The following is a 17,424-nucleotide window of genomic DNA, read 5'->3' on the forward strand; positions in this document are numbered from 1 at the left end:
TCTGGAGATTATTATGTTTTACAGGGAACAATGGTCTACTTGATACGATTATGAACATAAATATACCCTATCCTCACTCCTAAAATGTTTCTTTTGAGGCCAGATCGATGGAAACTTATTGTTTGAACATATCAGTAGAAAAAGAATCATAATCAACCTTTGTTCAGGATACACCAGAAAGCAGAGAGGGGTAAAAGGTAGACATCACCAACAGACAGTGAGATTTTATTGCAGCCCTGATCTGCACTCCTGATTTGATTTCACAGGCACACATTCCCAGCTTGATTTCATTCTACACTAAATCCTCATCAGTGTTAATCATTTTTTTTTTTTTTTTTAATGAAGGGCATGTCCATAGCATGTGTGGCTGTGTTTTGGGGTTGTTTTGTACTGGATAAGCTGCCTTCGCCCTCATCCGTCAACAGCACTTGCCAGTAGCCATCCGTCTGAAGGTCACTCATGATCAGATCGATAACTAGATCTCACTGGGACTTCACTCAAGAGCAGATTGTGGTGCACTCAGTCCTCCTGCCTACACTTAAGGTGAACCACACATTTACGCAGGCTCCCTTCAATGAAGTGTGAGAGCACCTGAGGCGACTTACTGTATAGTGAGTGTGTACTATTTGGATCTGAGAATCTGAAGCAGCTTGGGTTTCAGAGTGCATCCTCGCTGACCTCTATTCCCCTCTTGTGCTGCTGGGTATTATCTAGCAGGAGGCTGAAGGATATCAGATTCAGGTGTGTCGCACATTATGTCAAGGTTGTAGCTACACCAGAGGGACTAAGTGTAATTTGGACTCCCTGCTTGTCTTGAGAATTGCTGAGCTTGTTGATTCCTTTCTCCGAGGTAAAGCTGCCAGTGGCTGTCACTCCGGCCGTGTTGTAGCTGTATGAAAGGACCCTGAGAGAACAGAAATGGTCAAAGTCATAAGCAGTGAAAGTGCAGAGAAGTCAGCAGTAAGCTTGATGTGTGGTTGCATCCTTTCACACATTGGGCAGGAGGCTGTCACAGTGTAGCTGGGTCAAGGGGATGGACTGAGTAAAGCTGACATGCTGCTCTGTCCTATTAGGCTGATGTATGTTCCCAGCGAGGAGACTACAGTCCTCAGGAGCCACATATCATCCCCTCTCCAACTCCTCCACCACCTCCTCTTCCTTTGTACAGGGGCATGCCTTCTGAACCCAGCCTCAGGTAAGTGGCCTGGTCCGTCCATTCATACTGCACATGTGCATGCACGCCCAAGGCTCCTGACACAGACAGCTAACAATCCTTTGTAGCAGCTCAGATATGCTGTGACTATAACAACAAACATTGGAAAAGAGCCTCTTCTGCTTGGTTCTGAGAAACAACTGGTCGATTTAGCTGAAGAAAGAGCCTTGAGGATCAATGTGTTGCTCAATAAAGCTTGATTATGGAGTTTGTAGTGTGCAGGCTGCAGAGGCTATTTCTTATGTTATCGGTTGTGGGCAGTAGAAGGTCCTGAATATTTAATACTACAGAAAACAAAAAATAGACCTTGTTAAGTCATTAAAATCTGAAAAAGTAGAGAGTAGAAATAGTCAGGAATGAAAGAAAGAAATTCATATGTGTTTACATTTCCTATTTTTATTTTGCATCCCAAGATTATGACCTAAATTAAAGATTTATAATTTTTGTTTCATATTTTGACCTTTTGAATGTATAATTTTGACATTTTCTCCCATATTGTGACCTTTTGGGTTCACAATTTTTTATTTTAAATCATATCGTGACCTTTTTAACTCCTAACTTTGACTTTTAATCCCATATTTTAACTTTTTAAACTCCTGATCTAGAATTATATCTCATATTTTGACCTTTTAGAGTCACAAATTTGAATTTTGTCTTCTATTTTGACCTTTCAAACTCTTGATTTTGTATTTTATCTCATATCTTGACCTTTAGAATCCTGATTTTAAGTCTCTATCTCATATATTTGCCTTTTAAAACCTTATTTTAACTTTTAATTTTGTATTTTGACCTTTAGGACTTATAAAGTTTACTTTTTTATCTCGGATTTTGAGCCTTTAATTCATTTATTTATTTATTTTCATCCCTCAAATACACTTTGAAGTTAAAGGATAAAGAAAGAAACAAACTTCAGCAAATGTACAGTTCTTAACAAGTTTATTAGACCACCTGTCACATTTGTCTTAAAGACCATCTAGCATCATGAAGTGCTTTAATGTGGACTCTTTCATTTTCAGTGAGCTCTCCACGTTTTACCATTTTGAACAGGAATGAGGAATTTCAAACTGGGCTTCTCTGAGAAGTCAGACATGAATCAAGCATAACATTCAACCACTAAAACTCATTTTTCTTTTTTGGAATGCCAGTAAATGACTATAAATGACATATTAATCAAGAAATATTACTGTGCTTGACTATTTGTTCAGTTTTTTTGTAAATCAGTAAATTTGAAAATTCATGGATAACAATAATAATGATATTTTAGCATTAAAAATATCATTTGGGTTAAAGAGGTTCTACATATTGATGTATTAACCATTGCAGAAACATAAAAAATGGTTTTGGTAATTACCAATGCTGTTAATTTAGGGCAGCTGTCGCATAAACCTTACTTTGGTTAGGGTTAGGGTGGTCTAATAAATTTGTTAAGCACTGTAGGTCTGTTGGTTCAGCCTTAAACTTCGCAAACTTATTTATTAATATGGTCAATATTTACAGCAGATATAGACTGATATCTTCAGGTGAAAAAAGGGCATTCACAAAGTATTCAGACTTTCTTCAAATTTTGTTATGTTGCAGCCTGATGCAGTAGTTGATAAAATGAAACTCAGCGTTTGTTCATGCAGGACACGGTAGTCATACAACCACCCAGTCTCAATTATGACCTCCCAGCTCCCACAGCCAATCACAGCTCTGTCTCTCAACACATCGGTGCATTTAGATATGTCAAACTTCTCACTAACCCCTGCTTGCATTAATGCTGATGCACCAAACTGCTGCTGCTGGCAATACTTAACCTCCTCCACCCCAGCCTCCTCCTTTATAGCATAAAGCTGGTTGCACCCTCATATTGAGATTCATGCTACTATAAATTGCTTTTGAACTAATTTGATTGTATTCAGTACGTATTGTCATTAATGTATCCATTCATACAGGGGTTTCTAGTTATGTACTTCCTGGAAAGTCAAAGCATGCTGCTTGACTAACCCAGGGAGCATCTTCTGAGCAGAGCCTTCTCTGCCAAGTAAAACCATAGATCCATTTTGCAATAAAATGGTAAAATGTGTGATGAGAGTGTTCCTGGCTGAAATTCATTTTTATTCTCATTCATCTACACTCAATACCCCTTTTTGAAATGGTTGAAAATTTATATAAAAAAGGAAAAACCAAAACATCTTTTCATATAAATAGTCAGACCCTTTGCAACAACAGCTGAGGTTTAGCTCAGTTTCCTCCCATCCCATTTCTCTTCATCTTTGCTGAGATGTTCCTTCCCCTTAATTGGAGACCACCTGTGGCAAATTAAGTTTATTGGACATGATTTGTAAAGGCAAACACCTCTCTATAGAAGGCCTCACTGCTGTCAATGCATATCAGAACAAAAACTAAGCCATGGTCAAAAGGAACTGCCTGCAGAGCTAAGAGACAGGATTGTTACAAGGCACAGATCTGGGGAAGACAACATAAAAATCTTTTGCACTGACTGGAGTACTGTATGGAAGATTCAAATGCAAAAAAAATCGTGAAAGCCACATGAAAGCCTGTTTAGAGTTTGCAAAAAAGTCCGAACAAAAACCAAGTGGCTATTTTACACTGAGGAGAGGCTTTCTTCTAGTCACTCCTCTGTAAAGCCCTGATCAGTGGAGAGTTTGCAGTGATGGTTGTCCTTCAGAAACTTTGTCCCTAAATAAATAAATACATCTAATACATTATGAATGCACTCTATCAGTTGTAAATATCTACATCTCTGCTGATACTGATATCATGCTGATATTATTGTGCATCTCTGAGAAAATTTGAGGTTTATTTATTGCTAGATTTGGCTTTTTTTTGTACTCAATAAAAATGTTTTTTTATTTTATTTTTTTAAAATAAGGACCTGTCTTCTATTTTAAAGCTTCCCTGCAGCATTTTACTCACCTTTAACTTTTGTGGCTTCTTGTTTTATTAACAAAATACTCTGGCAGAGAACAATAGCGGCTTCAAAACAGACACTTACAGTTGGAGGTAATACCCGACCTGTGAAAACAGTTAGTCTATGCCTTCTTCTGTTACAGACCAGATTAATGAGAGATCATCACAACTTTAAACGGTATAGTTTTAGCTTAAGCTTAGGGAACACATTCTCTTAGTTACAAGAATTTCATACAAATGAGGAGGATGACCTGGAAGACTTCAGCATGGAGAGTCAGGCAAGTGAGTCATTGGTTTTAGGGATGAATGATTTGGAAAAATGATGTGATTGCAATTATTTTTCTAATCTTGCGATTGTAATTTAATGTGCAGTTATTTTCTAAGATCTTCATCTTATGTATTTTGCAACAAATAGTTTTTTCTGGATAGCTCCCTTGAGATGAACATCTCATTTTAGTGGGGTGCTGACAACTTTGTAAAGATATCTCGTTGCAGTTGTTTTGACTCACATTGCAAATTTGAAATGATTTGTTGTATTTAAGGGAAATATGATTTTTTTAGGTAAATCTTGTTTTTAATGAGAAAACCATGTACAAAAATAAAGAAAGAAAAGTAGGATTTTTAAGGGGAAACTATAAAAAATGCCGCTTAAAGGTTTGCATGTTGTGTAAAGCAGTGGTTCTCAACATGGGGGTCTTAAAACACTGAGAGGGTATCTCCAGATGCCTTACAAAATAAAGAATATTTTAAAGTGTTTTTTTATTCTATTATTTACTTTTATTTTATCGATTTTAATAAAAATATCCAAGCAAAATAAGTTCAAATCAAAGTAATGTTTAAAAACATCCTTAAAATGTAAGTCTGCACATGACTATTCAATATATTCATGGCTGTGTTCAACTATGCTTCAACCACCTCCAGGTGCTGTGGGGGTCCACAGACTCTGGCACCTTCATTTTGGGGTTGCAGGCTGAAAAGTTTGAGAAGCCCTGGTGTAGAGCAGAATATCTCTGCCGCAAAAAGAAAGTATTAAACTTGTATTTTGACAAACATTTGAACATTTGAAAAGTTTTAGTGCTGTGATGTAATATGTAATCAAATTTGGATTTATTGCTCAGCCTTAATTGGTTGCATTGTGGCAAAACTAACCATGCAGCACTGCTCCATCACTGTCCTTTAATGAAACATCTTCCACAGCTGTAAATATTTATTATTGCATGACATTTTTTTCCTAAATTCATAACCATGAAGTGCACCTAAGGCTTCTCTTCCTCACTAATCCTCATGCGTTTCAACTTTCTGAAACCCTTGAATCGTAAAATCCTGTAATTTCCCTTCCCTCTCATCCAGCACGGCAATTTTGTCCTTTTCTCCCTTGGTTCTTCCCCCTGGCAGAGTCCAACAACCAACAAACAGCCTGACTCATCGTTCCTAACACCTCTGGCCAGCAGCGCACACGCACCCACTGCACACACACGCACATTATTTCCCCTGTCTTACACCCCATCACCATGAAGGTGACAGAGCTAACCTCCTGGCAGACAGCAGCATTTAGACTGACTGCCATGACTTAAGTGGACAGAGATGGATTTGGATGGACAGGGTGGCAGGCTGCTGATGGATGGGTACACGAGCAGAGGGACTGAGGTGGGGGGGGGGCTTAGGGACGGGGTATATTTGGTGCTACAAGGATACACAGCACATAGGCAGTCAGTCACTAAGACCATCAGTCATCTAGTCAGAGACAATCTCTGAGATGTGTTCTGTAGTCATGTTGCTTCAACCATAGAGAACTGATTGAGAAAAAATGATGGGCAGTGTCTTTATAGGCTTTTTAGAAACTTAGATTTGTAAAATAAGCACATCATATTAGTATATTGACTTGCATTTCCACACAATTTCAATATATAAAAAAGATAATGAACATTAACTTTTATTGTACATCTTGTTAAAAAACAAAAACACAGGAAAGCCTTCACTCGTTAGATCTCTGAGCCAAAGGCTAATTCTTTAATGGGAACATGCTGCCTCTGGCAAAAGCTCATTTTGGCTCTTGATTGATGTAATGCATGTTAACCATCTTAGATTCCTCGGTTTCCAGGATATAGTTGGGTTGTTTGCATCAATCTTCAGTCAAAGTATTACACTAATGATCATCATAGCACTTGGCATTTTTCCCTAATGGGAGGGTGATCAGCTGTTCATCCCTATCTCTCTAGAGTTCAGTGTTATAAGGGCTCTTTGTTTACTCACAGTGTAAAGATCTAAAGCACAGGTGTCAAACTCAAGGCCCAGGGGCCAATTCGGGCCTGTGGAACGATTATATCCGGCCCACAAGATCATATCATATTTGTATTGTAACTGGCCCTGTTAAGCCATAAAAATCTAAAAGTAAAGAGTAAGTAAGATTTCATAAAAAGTCAGATAGTGGGGACAGAAATAAATTTGTGGTTTTTTTTTTCCCTTTTTTCAATTTTGCATCTCAAGATTATGACTCAAACTTACGATTTTGACTTTCAGTTTCATACTTTGACCTTTTCAACTCATAATTTGGACTTCATATGTCACATTTTCATCTTTTAGATTCCCAATTTTAAATTTTTAAGTCATATTTTGACCTTTTCAACTCCTTGCTTTGGCTTTTTAATCCCATATTTTGACTTTTAAAAACATGATTTCAATTTTTGTTCTCGTATTTTGACATTTTATAAGAATATGTTTTACTTTTTCTATCATATCTTGACCTCTAGACTCCCAATTTTGAATTTTAAGTCATATTTTGACTCTTAAACCCATAATTTTAAATTTGATCCTATATTTTTACCTTTCAAACTTATGATTTCAACTTTCTCTGCATATATTTGCTCTGTGAAAACATTGTTTTTCTATTGTGAATATCGTGTTCTGATCTTTTGAACTAATAAATTGTAATTTTTATTTCAGAATTGAGCCTTTAAATATATCATTTTTACTTTTTTGAGTTTCCAAATGATTTATCATCAGTGCTGTTTTTTTTAATATTTTATTACTGGTGAAAATGAGGTTGACAGTTTACAGTTAAATGTTGACCCTGTTAGGCCCTCAGGTTAGACCTGAATCCCGAATCCGGCCCCTGTTTATGTTGTATGGCAGGAATTATCAATATTTTAATTATAGTTGCACAGTGAATTGTCATTTTATCATTACTGCAATAAAAGCTTTTAACATAAAGGTCTCAATTCATTGCAGTCAAAGAGAAAAAGACTTCATTACGAAGCACGTTGACATTGTATCAATTATATTCCACATCCATCTGGCCAACTCCCCATAGACAGTGTTTATGAAAATAACATTTAAAGCATGACCTGACCACGATCTGTCTGTCACATTCATGAAGAGCCAAACAGAGAAGAAAAGTACAAAGCATGCACCACTCCTGAGAAGTAAACTACATTAGTAGAGCTCAACATGCAGCATGATATTCATCGTTACAAGTGGAGCAGGTTGGTAAATTAAACCCTTGTTAAAGACAGTCTTTCTGTCATGTCACTTTCAGTATGATCTTGGCTCTTAACACAAAAATATTGGCTGTTTCTAATAAAACTGCCACTATAGCTGCACTCACACTCATCTCTTTACCGGCCACCATTGTTTACAGGCTTGCAGCCACTTCAGCTAAACACTACCTGAAGTTAGCTACCACCTTTTTTCCTCTAATGGCACTGTGTGACAATGTCATTTTAGCTCAAAGCCTTGCAAGATCAGATGTCAGACTTAGAATCAGCTTTGCAAGGTTAACATTTTCATGCAGTGAGGTAAAACACAAGCTGTCACCTATCCTCAGAGTAACTGTAGTCAAATTAGCTGTGATACTTGATTTATTTTGGATTCATGAGAATCATGTTGCAGTTAGCTATAGCTAATAGGGCTGGGTATTGCCATTGGTTGTCCGATTCGATTGGATTCATGATTTGATTTTAGCCAATTCAGTATGGATTCCTAAAGGGGTATATTTGTTACAGACCTATGCACTAGTAGTAAAAAGACCCTTCCAACCAGACATATTATGAAAATGATCAAAGTTTGCATTAAAAATGACCTCAAACTAGTACTACTGACATAATATTTTGCATCCATGTGGCATATCTTGCATATGCATATCCAACTCATAATGAAAACGTGCTCCAGCTATCCAAAATAAAATGATAGGGCATAAGATTTAAACCTTGAGTGTGAGTCTAAAGGCTCTTAGAGGTGATTGCAGGTCACGTTTCAAGCTGCATGAGTGACGTAAGTTCAAGACTGGTTGGGCAAGGAGCCTTAAGGGCTAATGTAGATAATATAGATAATATAGGCAAATATAGATTCTTCAGTATTAGTTTATTTATCACACTTTATATAGTGTTGCAAAATATTGCCTATTGCATACCATATATTCTTTCTTATATAGTGAACACCTTAGATGATCTAGACTTAAAGTCAAAATTAATGAAAATACAGTTTTTTAATTGAGAGATTAATAGCTTATATTCAAGCATATAGATACTCACTGGATCTATTTTGAATAACTTCCTGTATTTCTTCATATAATAATATACAAGAAAGAAAGAAAATGATCCCTCTTACCTAATTTAAACCAGATGAAACATAATATTTTACCTGAACATTGCTGAACACATAAAAGCCTCAAAAACATCTGTTATTTATCATATCACGACTTAGGGTTGATCAATATTGTTTTTTCAGTAAAATCAATACAGTTGGTTAGTAGTTCATGAGACCATTAACAGATATTTTGAATTACTACAAATTTATTATGACAAAAAATGTGCTAAAAAAAAGAAAAATGCATGAAAGGAAGGAAAAAAGGAAAGGGAAAAAAAAACATGAGCATTAGCTATATCAAACACAGCAGCAGCACACTCCCTGTGTCAGTGCACAGTGCCCAGCCTCAGTTTTGATTGGCTGGCAGTTGTGTGACATCTAACCAATCAGATGCTGTTGTAGGAGTGACATTAGGTGAGACTGTGGAGAGTGAAAATGCCAGAGTGGAAGACTTATCTCGTCTATCTCTTTTAAGAGAATTATTTTTTAATCAGTTATCGATCTAATAAAATGCCAATGCTCATAATTGGCTAAATGCCAATTATCAGCCTCAATTATCAGCCAGGACGATAATTAGTCTACCCCTACTTAAGACAACACTTTACATGGTCAATGATACCAGCAGGACTAAACATACTGTGACCTGTATTCACACCATACTCTCAAAGAAATCTCGCTGACCAAAGAAAATGCCATAATTCTTCCAACTTGTCCTCACAGTTTGTTTTCATTCCAACAGGGATTTGATTTTCCAAGGGCTGATGACATTAAAGTCTTGGTATGTTTTGTGTCTGTTGCAGCAGGGAGATGCTGACAGGACAGAGGCTCTGTCAGTCAAAGACCCACCAGGACTCAGTTCTCTCTGCCCTGAACCAGCAGAGAAAAGATGGCTTGCTGTGTGACGTCACCCTGGTCGCTGGTGAGCAGAAGTTCCACGCCCACAAAGCCGTCCTGGCGGCTTGCAGCGATTACTTTAGGGTGAGTTGTGGACTTAATGCATGCCTGAATGTACAGTAAACTTAGCATGACAAGTAAGACATTTGAGTTTGGTAGATTATTTCTTTGTTGTAACACTGCTTCTTGGTAATACATCATATAGCATTGGAAAGCCTGTTTATTTCTCTTAGATGGTGCCACATTTGTAAGGAACATGCATTTGTGGGATGAGCAGCAGAGCTGAGTATGTGAGTCTCACCCATGAGAAAACTGCCAAAGCGTAATGTTGATAGAGTGATGATTTCCAACCAGTAGTCCTTGCAGTGTGTTGCATTGCGAAAGAACCGGATATTCTACGCCTGTGACCTCCTTTTTTTGGAGTTTAGGGTTTTTAGGCAGTTTGGCTGTGGCTGGCGCTGAGAATAGACCTGCAGCGTATCTCGAATGAAGTGGAGTGAAGTGGCGCTCCAGGGACGTGCTGCTGCTGGTCTGGAGCGCTGGCTGTGGAAATGCTCTGATGGACTAGAGAGGGAGTGATGTGCTCCGCAGTACGATTCGCCGGCAGATCGCAGTCGCTCTCTGTGGAAATTAGAGGTTAGACTAGGAACTATGCAAAATAACTTGCAGATTTTGCTAAGTAGCTAGGCTGACCCCACGGCAACAAATGAAATGTATTTTATCATTTGTGATTCATGCACAAATTGGTCCATCCATCTATTATCTACGCTGCTTATCCCGTTTGGGGTCGTTGGTTGCATAAATTGGTACAAAAGATAATTGTGATCTCAGTGAGTCAAAATAATCCTCATTATGACTTTGCCATAATCAAGCAGCCCTAACCTCAAGCCCATTTTTGTCGTTTTACTGCTATTAAAAGCAGATATTAGTCATACAGTGAGGCTTGCTGATGATGTGACAGAAGTGACAATAATCGGTTACATAAGCCTCTGTAGGGCTGCTAGATTGTTCAGACTGCTACTAAACCTGTCTTACCCTGCTAACTTGCATTAGCATAGTCACAGAATGTTCTAAATGTCTACTCAAGGATGTTTCATGCTGCTATATCCTGGAGATACTCGGTATTCGATGCACAGCAGGATGTTTTATCATGTTTACTGTTTGCATATGATAAAAATCAGATGCACTGACAGCTCTTTGGTCTAGATTAAAACTGCTCCAGCAGATCATCCTTCACTATTCCACTACTGCCCTTGAGCTCTTGTTTTTGCTCTCGCATGGTCGCTTGCCGAGGCTCCAGTCACATTCCAGCTAAGCCACAGATGTAGCCTTAGTTACACTTTTAAGCAGCCAGACAGGAGATGGCTGCACAGGGAAAAGGGCACAGATGAGATTTGATTTAGGGACGCCGAACAGATGAGGAAGTAGAAATTAATCCCTCTTGAAAATGAGAGGCAGATTAAATATGTCTAAGTTTCCAGGGGATTATTCCTCCTGTGTGTATATGTCTGTGTGGATGTTATTTTTGCTTTTTTCAACATAGAGGAGAGGGTGGGCGAGTCACACTACTCTCCTCTTTTTTGTTCATCCTCTTCACTTTTGTTCTCCTATTGTTCTTCAGCTCCACTTTTAAACGTTGCGCTTTCATGTCCCATCTGAGCTTAGCAACACTGTTTTCCAGCGCTCAGATTATTAGATCAGCCTGCTACAGTAAGCAAGAAAACTCACTCTGCTCTCCTGGTCCTCCGTAGGGGCTTAACAACATTATCTTCAGTTTGTCATCTGACTCCACTGCTGGGTTTCATTTAGTTCATTTACTGAGAAGATGAAGGTTCCTTGTGTTGTGAATAGTGACTGTGTTCTCTCTCCCTCTCTCTCTCTCTGCATCTCTCTTTCACACTCTGACACACACGAAGCAGTGATTATAACACATTATCTAGCCCAGCAGACATGAGTGACTGTAATGAAATACCTGACCAAGCGTGAGTTGTTTACCTGAAACTTTTTACTGAATGTGTCATCCGCCTCTTCCAATACCGTCACTTTGCTAAGATGTCTGGACAGCTCAGTGAGACACGGCCAGCACAGTAACACCAGCGACCACACCACCCACAGGGAAAGCACCCACACAAAACACAAGCATGCACACAGACACACACACAACCTTCCTTGGTTTCTTTGTCATGCAGAAATATTATGTCTGTGAGACCCACAGTGAGGCCGGAATTCACTTCGAAAGCTATTATTGTCTAAGAGAAATTTCATGCTGTTTGTAAAATATGTGCTACAAGGCACTCTGTTTTGGTTTTAAAGTGGTAGTTCAGTATTTTTGAAGTGGGGTTGTACGAGGTGCTTGTCTAATGCAAGTATATTAGCCACAGGACATGCTGGTCAGCTTGGCCTCTTTTAGGAGAGAGTGCCCGAGTGCAGACATGAAAGCTAACCTGTGCTATTATGCAGAAGGGGTTGTTTGCTCCTTCTAATTTACCTAATTTTATACAGAGCTATAGACAATGTTGGAGTAAAAATAATAAAAACACAGTGCCCATAAAAGTATTCATCCCCATGGATGTTTTAACCTTTAATTTATTTTGTAAATCAATAAAGGCCAATATAATTTGACTTTTTGTTAAAAAACAAAACAAAACAAAACAAAAAATCCTTGCTAATGTCAATGTAAGAAACAGATTTCAAAGTAATGTCAATTAAACACAAATATGTAAGGTAAGGCCAGCAAAAGCATCATTCGCTGCTAGTAGTCTCACTGTTAGTGAAATAGGGACCACCTGAGGGCAGTGAATGTGTCTCAAGTGATGGTAGTATAAAGACACCTGTGTCTGGAAGGTCAAGTCACTGGCATTCCTAGCTACCATTGCACCATGGAAACGAAAGAACACTCCAAGTAACTCGGAGAAAAGGTTATTGAAAAGTATAATTCAGGGGAAAGGAATATGGCACATGTGTAAATCTGCCTAGATCAGGCCATCCTCACAAACTGAGTGATCGAGCAAGAGGAAGACTAGTGAGAGGGGCTACCAAGACACCTGACTGCTCTGAAGGAGTTAAAAGCTTCAGCAGCTGAGATGGGAGAGACTCTTCATACAACAACTGTCGTTCTTCACCAGTCAAAGCTTTATAAGAGAGTGTCAAAGAGAAAACCTCTGTTGAAGAAAACTCATTAAATCTTGACTAGAGTTCATCCAAAGACATGTGGGAGACTCCATGGACAAGTGGAAGAAAGCTTTGTAGACTGATGAATATAGAAACATCCTGGAGGACAATCTTATTCAGTCTGCAAGAGAACTATGGCTTGGGAGAATATTCATTTTCCAGCAAAACAATGACCAAAAGTGTACATAGACAGCTACACAGAAATTGTTTAATGACAACAAGGTGAATGTTCTGGGGTGGCAGAGTCAAAGCTCAGACCTCAATCCAACAAAAAATTTGTAACATGAATTGAAAGGTCTGTTAAAATTGTATGATATAGATAAAAAAAAGAAAATAAGTCACTATTTCTGTATGTCTGTAGAGTTATAACCAGTGAATGAAAATTAATAACTGACAACTCCGACTAAATACTGATTTAAAGGGGGTGAATATCGGTGCAGTCACTTGTTTTGCAGTGCATATTTTTATTTAATTGACATGACTTTGCAGAAATCTGTTTTCACTTTGAAAATAGTTTTGTGTGTGTGTCTTTTGCCAAAAAAGACACAGCAATAATGGGCCTTATTCACCAATTGTTCTTAAGAAGATATTTGTTCTGAAAACCCTTTCACGTAGTTTTTCAGAAGATTCTGATATTCACCATAATTTTTCATAAGCTGTGATTTGCAAATAGCTAAGACACTCCAGAGCTTTCTCACAAACATTTTAGATAAAATGTCTAATTTTGCACTCATCAGCCCTTGAATATACTAGAGTAAGAATAACACAATATAATTAGAATGGTAACCCTGTCTTACTGCACTTTTATCAATTTAATACATATTCAGTTAAATAATATGCACAGACACATGACTTAGATATGGTCATTTATTAAAATGCAGTGCTTAATCAGCACTGGAAAATGTTAAACTATGACTATAGATTTATTAATTTAATTTTGTAGGAGCTTCATTGTTGGACGCTTCTTTGAAAACAATAAAACCCAGCTATAAATGCAGGCATTTAAATATTTTTAAAAGATGTTCCACCATGTTAAAGCGATAGGTCATAGAATAAATGTTCAATTAAATAATCATTCATATTTAATATCCAGTCCTGGTGCTAGAATATAATTTAAGAGTAGCACTTTATCTACTTTAGAGCTATTAGAGTAATGCAATAGTTCCTGTGGTTCATTTTAGTTTGAATGTGACTGACATCTTGCTTGTCCTCTCACTGTGTGCTCTCTGTGTTTGCACACTGCCTGTCTTATGCCCTTATATGGTCATAAAAGTGGTGTGTTTCTATAATAATTAGGAGAAACTGCAAATTCTTCCAGCTTACAAGCACATGACATGCATCAGTTTAAGAACTTGGGGGGAGACAATTCAACAGTTTAAAAATGTGTCATGAATCCTACATAGGTCTCTCAAGGAAACGTTCTAAAGATTAAAATCTTTGGAAGATATTGGTGAATGAGATCAAATGACAACTGCAGGGGCTAGTTTAAAGAAGAAGCAATGCACATATCCAAAGGGCGAGGGCTGTAGTCCTGAAGGCTCATTCTCTGTTAGTACAGAGTCAGATGTTGGGACAGAGAGCAGGCCAGTGTCTGAGGATCTGAGGTTCCAGGGCAGAATGTATGGCCAGTTGAAGGACGTCTGGCAGGTAATGAGTGGTTAAGCCATGGAGGGACTTGTACTTGCTTTGAAACTTATATTGCTGCCAATAAGAGTGAGTGTAGGGGTGATGTACTGCAGGTGAGAACCATGCCAGCAGAGTTTTAGACATACTGGAGCCTGTCTAGGGCTTAACTGGGTACCCAGGCAGGACTCCATTGCAGTTGTGCAGACAGGAGGTGATAAATACATGCATTAGGCTTTTGGCAACAGAGTCTGAGAGAGGTGGTCTGAATCTGGAAACATTTTTGAAGTAAAAAATGTCAGATTTGGTAAATGAATGCTGTACAGGGGGAAAAAAAATCACAGCAACAACTTCGCCGTGTCCGACAGGTTCTGTTCAAGTACGTTCTGGTCTGGGTGTGGCTGGTGAAATTGAACTCAGCTCTCCACAATTTATGTTTAATCCACATTCATGGCGTAATAAGGAGGTGGGGTATTATACTTTTTCACATGGTGCCAGGGAGATTTGGATGGCTTTGTTTCATTAATAAATGCCATTATCATATAAAAACAACATTTTTATATTAACTCTGGTTAAATGTGTCACACTCAAATGTGTTTGATGAACTGAAACATTTAAGTGTGACAAATATGCAAAAAATAAGTAATCAGGAAGGGTCCAAATACTTCCCAGCACTGTAAATAATGGGTGAATGGACTTGATATCAGGACTAGTTTCAGTTTGAAACCCCTAATATCAACATTGGTTTTCAAATACAGCAGCCAAGGCACCGAAGGAATAATTTTTCATCTTGTTTTGACAAAATATTAGGCCTCAAGCCTCTAGAGAATATTAAAATATGACTCTGACACCAAAAACATCACTGAATATTGCTTTTCTACCCTAGGTGTGTCAGGCAGGCCTCTCTGATATAATCAAAACCAGTGTATGCACATAAATTCTGCTGCCAGCTCAGGTATACTGCAGAGCTGCACTCCCACTGCAGCTTTCATGCGAAAGGACCGCAGTGAGTGTGGCTCTGTGGCTTAATTTGTCTCTTCAGTGGATCTATATCCCAAGTCAGAGGAGCCATCCATCATCACAAGCTCTTCCTCTGCACCTCCACCAAGGTCAGGAGTGTTCAAGCTGGAGGTGAACAGCTCTGCTAACACTCAGTGTGTCCTCTGTGAGACTCACATGCAAGCACACGCCCATGTGGAGGAACATGCTCCATGTTCACATGGTCTTTTTTTTTTTTGCTTCATTTTGTGTCTCTGACTTTTTTGTGTTTCACACTCTTGCACACACCATCCACAGCTTAGCCTCAATTACACCCCAGGTTTAGCCACAGGCCTTCCTGTGCTCAGTGGACCAGTGGATTTTTAATTAGTGCAATGGTGAATCAACAAGGCTGTGCTCTGAGGAGAGATGTGCACGCTTTGGTTAAAACTCAGTGTGGCCTCAAGTCTCCCCTGCATCATCAGCCATCACCCTCACAATGCAGAAAAGCCTGGGGCAATTTTAGCCTGGTTAGAGTTCAGAGATGCTATGAATCAGGAAAAAGTGGAAGAGTGCTGAGAAGAACTGATGTTGTTTTCATGACAGAAAGAGATGTACACTATGTTAACTGTCTAGCCTGAGGGCTTTAGATGCTTTTTATGTTGCTATATAGCAGCGTCTGAGAAGAGTTATTGTGGGGGGAAACTGATTAAAATGATAGGAGGAGATTCAAGCTGGCAAGATCCCTATCCTGAGGCAAGGGTGTCCACGCCTCTATAAGTTGTAGCTGCTTTCAAAATAAAAGCATACTTTTATCTGTACTGTCATAGCCAGAAAACAAGTGAATCATCACCTTGAAGGCCTTAATCATTGCCACAGTTGACCCATCACCCTTGTGTCAGTCTTTCCCTCCTTACTGCTATGCTCTGCTTGACAGCCCTAATCAATGGCTCTGTGATCCCCTCATAGTGTGACACCAGTCAATAACTTTGATTAGCGAGCAGCAAGCTGGACTCATGCACAGCAGGGCCAGACTGCAGACACTGCTTTGATTTTTCATGAGTGGGGTATGCACACATGTGCTTGTGTTTGTGTGTTTGCACAACTGAAGGAGAGGAAGAAAGAGAGGCTTTGTAACAGAAAGTACTGAATGTGCTGCTTGCTCTTGCTTTACCTGGGGGGGCTAAAGCACGTAAATCAATAGAGAAAGGCTGTGGATGTTGCAACTGTCAGGTTTTGATTGAGATCGCTTTCTTTTTATCAGGTATACATTCAAAGCCAATTTCTCAGGCTTTGTCCTGCAACAACAATACAGTCAACCAACAGATTTAGACTGACGGGATAGGGAATCAAAGCTAGATAGATTTAACCATCGGTGACTGGTGTTTATTGTTGTTTTTTATGCTTGGTTGCCTTTTTTTAACCAATTAGAGGTTGTTATGAAGTGTATGGCATGGTGTTCCCTTTGCTAACTTCCATGTTTGTATCATCAGGCTATGTTTAGCTTGTGCATGGTGGAGAGTGAGGCAGACGAAGTGACTCTGCAAGGAGTGACCAGTGTTGGACTGAAACATGCTTTGGACTTCGCCTACACCGGACAGGTGAGTGAAAGCAGTGGCCACCACACAGCAAACACAGAAATTTGCATCAGCAGATGCAAATGTTATCTGAAAGCCCAGATTCCAGGAAATGTTTAAAATGTGAATACAAGCAGGATACAGTGATTTGCAAATCCTACTCAACCTATATTCAACTGACTATAGCTCCAAGACATGATATGCACACATTCTGAATTTGATGCTTGCAACACACTCAAAAAAGGTTGGGATAGGAGCATGTTTACCACTGTGTAACATCACTCTTTCTTCAGACAATACTCTGTAAAAATTTGAAGTTTGAAGACACTAACTGTTGAATAGAATAGAATAGAATAGAATAGAATAGAATAGAATAGAATAGAATATCTTTATTGTCATTGTACAAGTACAACAAAATTATAGTCCCGTCTTTAGGTGCTTCAAGTACGGAAAGTTGAATTATTTCCCATT

General features: G+C 38.7%; 1 protein-coding gene across 2 annotated transcripts in view; it reads left to right on the forward strand.

The window, feature by feature from the left end:
• klhl32 (kelch-like family member 32) overlaps positions 1 to 17,424 on the forward strand; it is a 65,807-nt gene that overhangs the window by 512 nt on the left and 47,871 nt on the right. For both annotated transcript variants that reach the window (XM_041793915.1, XM_041793916.1), the window contains exons 2-4: positions 1,074 to 1,195; positions 9,511 to 9,688; positions 16,870 to 16,977. In XM_041793915.1, the coding sequence (XP_041649849.1) occupies positions 1,173 to 1,195; positions 9,511 to 9,688; positions 16,870 to 16,977 (309 nt within the window). In that variant the 5' untranslated portion in view covers positions 1,074 to 1,172. The remainder of the gene's footprint in view (positions 1 to 1,073; positions 1,196 to 9,510; positions 9,689 to 16,869; positions 16,978 to 17,424) is intronic.

Source organism: Cheilinus undulatus, linkage group 8 (genome assembly GCF_018320785.1).
Source record: "Cheilinus undulatus linkage group 8, ASM1832078v1, whole genome shotgun sequence".
Classification (NCBI taxonomy): domain Eukaryota; kingdom Metazoa; phylum Chordata; class Actinopteri; order Labriformes; family Labridae; genus Cheilinus; species Cheilinus undulatus.